This window comes from Chamaea fasciata, unplaced genomic scaffold, assembly GCF_029207755.1.
Source record: "Chamaea fasciata isolate MVZ Bird 193981 ecotype frontalis unplaced genomic scaffold, bChaFas1.0.hap1 SCAF_22, whole genome shotgun sequence".
Taxonomy (NCBI): Eukaryota; Metazoa; Chordata; class Aves; order Passeriformes; family Sylviidae; genus Chamaea; species Chamaea fasciata.
In genome coordinates this window covers 4,462,334-4,466,697 of record NW_027094107.1, presented here as the reverse complement: position 1 = coordinate 4,466,697, position 4,364 = coordinate 4,462,334, and the positions used below count along the sequence as shown (strand labels likewise).

The 4,364-nt window shown below is 52.0% G+C and overlaps 1 protein-coding gene across 1 annotated transcript; it reads left to right on the top strand.

Annotated features, from left to right (window-relative positions):
• The first annotated feature begins 141 nt into the window (after positions 1-141).
• On the top strand, positions 142-2,982 carry LOC136300302 (nuclear cap-binding protein subunit 2). Its single transcript, XM_066202611.1, has 4 exons — positions 142-312; positions 461-642; positions 1,424-1,562; positions 2,208-2,982. The coding sequence occupies exons 1-4, from the start codon at positions 226-228 to the stop codon at positions 2,304-2,306; spliced, it is 507 nt and encodes a 168-aa protein (XP_066058708.1). The 5' UTR covers positions 142-225; the 3' UTR covers positions 2,307-2,982.
• The last annotated feature ends 1,382 nt before the right edge of the window (positions 2,983-4,364 follow it).

Below are 4,364 nucleotides of genomic sequence, written 5' to 3'. Positions count from 1 at the left end.
GCACCGCGCCTGCGCACCCTGCGCGCGCCCGCCGCAGCGCCCCCGACGGGCTCCCGCGCCGCCGATTGGTTGCGTCATCCTCCCCCGCCCTGAGTGACAGCCGGCGCGGCCAATCGCGCGGGGCGGCGGAGCGGCGTCTCTCGCGCGCCGCGGGCCGCGTCCGGTGCGCGGCGGTTCTGGAAGGATCCCGGCGGCGGGGCCCGGCGGCGGGGCCCGGGCGGCGCCATGTCGGGGCTGCTGCACACCACGCTCAGCGGGCTCAACAGCGACTCGTACTGCGAGATCAGCCAGTACCGGGACCAGCACTTCCGGGTGCGGCGGGTGGCGGGGCCCGGGCGGGGCGGGGAGGGCTGAGGCCGGAGCGAGGCCGTGCGAGGAGCCGGGCAGCGGGAGGCCGCGGGGCGGTGGGAGCGGGACGGCGAGCGCGCTGAGCCCGCGGCGTGCGCCTCTGTGCCCGCAGGGGAGCAGGCAGCTGCAGGAGAAATCCTTGAAGATTTCCTCCACGCTGTATGTCGGCAACCTGTCCTTCTACACCACCGAGGAGCAGATCCAGGAGCTCTTCTCCAAGTGCGGAGATGTCAAGAGGATTGTCATGGGTCTGGACAAGATCAAGAAAACCCCCTGTGGCTTCTGCTTTGTAGAGTATCCTTTGTGGTTCGGTTCTGTCAGTACGTGTGTGGTTGGCACCTGTTGTTCCTCTGCACAGCAGGTGTATCTGTAGTGCTGCTGGAAAGGTGATAGCTGAGTGCTTCCTACCAGGCACATCCCGTCCATCCTTGCACCTTCCTCTCCACACCCTGAGACTGATTGGATAGTGGTGCCATATGTGACAAGTGCCACCAGAGCTGTGCTGTTTGGAGGGAGCGCCTTTAATTCATTAATTTCTTTGATTATGATTTTAGGGCCAAAGTGAGAACTGTTACAGTCATCAGCCCGATGTCTTACATGTCCAGAGCACATGTTTACTTCCTCATCTCAACTGCACACCTGAAGGAAGTGGCAGGATAAGCCATGGGGGCATTTTCAAGCAGAGGGTACACGCTCATACAGGTTGTGCCAGGAGCTGTCTGTGCAAAGCTCTCCTGTGAAGCCTGCTCCCTTTGTTCTATTTCAGTCGAGTTTTACATAGTACAAGAAGGCATATTACTGATTTCTTGCCCTTAGCAAGGCTTTAATGTCTTTGTTCCATTGTCTTGTCTGTGCAGGTACTAAAAGTACCGAACCCTTTCTGAGCATTAGCTGGTCTTAGCTTGGATTTACATGAGTGCACTTTTTGATCCCATAGAGAAGAGCAGGAAGAACAGAAAAGGCTGGAAGGTAGTGAGGGGAGCTCTGCTTCTCAAATACAAACTTCCCTGTTGTTTTTTTTTTCCCCTGTACCCAACAAAAGAGCAGGCTTAGTTGTCCTTACAGAGTGGCTCAGGTACTACACGAGGGCGGACGCCGAGCACGCCATGCGGTTCATCAACGGCACGCGGCTGGACGACCGCATCATCCGCACCGACTGGGACGCCGGCTTCAAGGAGGGCCGCCAGTACGGGAGGGGAAAGACTGGAGGACAGGTAAAGGCAGTGCCACGTCACCCCCGAGTTTGATCCTCTAAGGCTCTGTACTTGTTCGATGGTTTTGTCTCGTGGAGAACGATGTGCAGGCTGTGAAGGCCTGATCATGGAGTTCGCTCGCTCCCAGGTTGTTTCGGTTATTGATACCTGGTGTTACAGGCTGGAAATAGGTTATTTCTGTCTAGGACTCCAAACTTCCTGCAGTGCAAGCAGAATGTTCCCTAATCCAAGCTAGCGCCCTTGAAACGATCCAGAATTTGAGTAGAGGGAAACAGTGTGGCTGCCAGGCCAATCTCATAACACAGCAGTTTCCCCAAGGGCAAAGATGAGGTTTAGATGAGATAAAATGTTCTGAAGGCCAAGCCTGGCAATTCAGGGATTTCGTTCTGAATTAAAATATTTTGGGATCTTCTTTTCTTCTTACCTAAAAAAAATCTCAACCATCAGGTACATCCTTTTTTGTCATTTTCACCACCATTACCACCTTTTTGGTGGGTTAGTTGAAAAGATCTCAGACGAGTTGAAGTGCTTTTAATCTGAACTTCAGTTCCCCACCAGCTGAACAAGGAGGGGGTGATGATTCTAAAGTCTAGTAGGAGACGGGCAGTGCTGGCTGTTAACACGTGTGTTGTTGTTGTGCCCCAGGTGCGAGATGAATACCGGACAGACTACGATGTGGGAAGAGGTGGCTTTGGCAAGATCATTCAGATGCAGAAGGCAAATCACCAGCCTGCAATCTATTAATTGCCTCGTGGCTCCTAGCTCGTAAAGGGCTCTGTCCTTCCAGAGCTAGCCCTGTTCTCCATTTGGGATCAGGATCAGGGTATGGAGTGAGATCCAAGTTCCAGCAAAAGGTGACTCTCCTTAGACTGTGGATATCCATGTGTTCATTCTCCCTTCTTTCTGAGCTAGAGAGGATGTTCTGTGCTGATACAGGGCAACAAGGGGAAAAAATGGACAGCTCTGCAGGATTCTGGGCAAGAAGAAACACAGCATGTCACACACACCTTATGCTATGACATACTCTTCATGTTGCACTTAAGCAGGTGGCTTCCTCCAAGCTGCAAATACAGCCATGGTTACTTTCAAATGGAACTTTTTTTAAAAGCTTACCACCACTGGAGCCCTTCAGGTGCCTGGGCACCTAGTGAGGATGCACAAGAGATTCAGGTTTCTAATCTACAACCTCGTGTGCTTGATAAACAGTATCACTATTTGAATGAGAGAAGTGGACAAGGTTTTATCATCCACTTGGAGGTGCTTGTCTGCACATCTAGCCCTTGGGTTGGTCAGGGCCTGCAGAGCATTTCTCTTTATGATGCCCCCAGTGCTGCCTGGCTTTTCAGATCCTCACTGTTCAGTGTGATTTTGTTAAAAGTTTCTGTTCATTTTTTTAAATAAACAGTTGTATTGCGTCTGACTGAGATGAAGGTAATTTTGCCCCTAGCAGCCCTTGCAGAGCTGTGTTTTGTGTTGGTAGCTAGGAAGGTGTTGATAACACACCAGTGTTTTGGTTATTGTTGAACAACGTTCCCACAGCGTCAAGGCTGTCTCTGACATTCCCACTTCACCAGCAGGCTGGGGTGGGGGCAAGATCTTGGGATATTCCAGACCATATGGCATCTGCTCAGTAGTAATAGCAAAGGGAAAGGAGATGGGGGGCATTCCTTATGAAAACATCTGTCTCCTGGAGCAGCTGCTCTGTGTACTGAAGCTGTGCTTCCCAGGAAGTGGCCGGACATCTCCTGCTGGTGGAAAGTAAAGAATAAATATTTAGTTTTCCTTCGCTCCTGCATGCAGCTTTGCTTTTGCTTTGTTAAACTGCTTTTATCTTGGCCCACAAATTCCATTCCCATCTTCCTTTCTCCCTGCTCCCTCCCACTGAGGAGGGGAGTGAGGGAGCAGTTTGGTGGGTACCTGGTGTCCAGGAAGGGTCAGCCTACCACAGTTTGGTGCCCAGCACGGGACCTGAGGCAACGGCAATTGTGTGCTAAGTGTGCTTTAGTCATAGTAGTCACTAAAGTAGGCAGCTCCTGTTGGTTCACAGTGTTTGTTGGCTGCATTTCTTATCTCTTTGCTTTGCTGGGCTTTGGGAACATGTTAGTACAGACCATGGCTCTGTGCTTTGCCCTGGCACTGATGGCCTTGCTCTGCTGGGGGAGCTGCCCTGTGGAGAGGATCCCATTTCCCACTCCTACCTGGTGTGGGTGGCTTCATTGTTCCTTCTCACCCATATGTGAGATGTTTAATGTTACTGATTAACATGGTTGGCATATCATGGGGTCTGTGTAATCTTGGGTCATCTTGGTGTAAAAGAAGGTACTTTTTGGGTGAGTCAATACTGAAATGTGCCCTGAGGCAGCTGGTCTGTGGGTGGCAGAGTGTGTGGAAGGATTTGTGCAAGTGCCTGGGCTGGTTATCACCTCCCATAGCCTGGGACTACACCTGAACAGGCAAGTAACCCTGGCAAACTGACATGCCAACTGACAGGAGGTGCCTACCCCAGTGAAAACCAGCAGCTTCTGGCGCCGTACTGGGGCTTGCAGAGGCGCAGTTCAGGGCTGTCAGGGCTGTGGTTAACCCAGGGACCCAAGCCACCTCTGAGAGTAACTTGATTGTGACTGGGGACAAGCTCCATCTGAGGTGATAGCAGAGAGAGGGGCCCAAACAAGAACGACTACAGTTGTCTCAGTTGTGGGAAAAATCCAGTGGAAGTCAATGGGTCGATATCATCAGTTATTAGGGCAGGGGGGAGAAGAAGGCTTCCATCAAGAAGCTGGTCCTTGAGGAAAGAAAAGGCAG

Excerpts from the sequence above, each read along its gene's own strand:
- LOC136300302 (XM_066202611.1), top strand. The coding sequence starts at position 226 with ATGTCGGGGCTGCTGCACACCACGCTCAGCGGGCTCAACAGCGACTCG. Across the intron at positions 643-1,423 it reads TGTGGCTTCTGCTTTGTAGA|GTACTACACGAGGGCGGACG; the intron begins GTATCCTTTGTG and ends AGAGTGGCTCAG. Across the intron at positions 1,563-2,207 it reads GGGGAAAGACTGGAGGACAG|GTGCGAGATGAATACCGGAC; the intron begins GTAAAGGCAGTG and ends GTTGTGCCCCAG.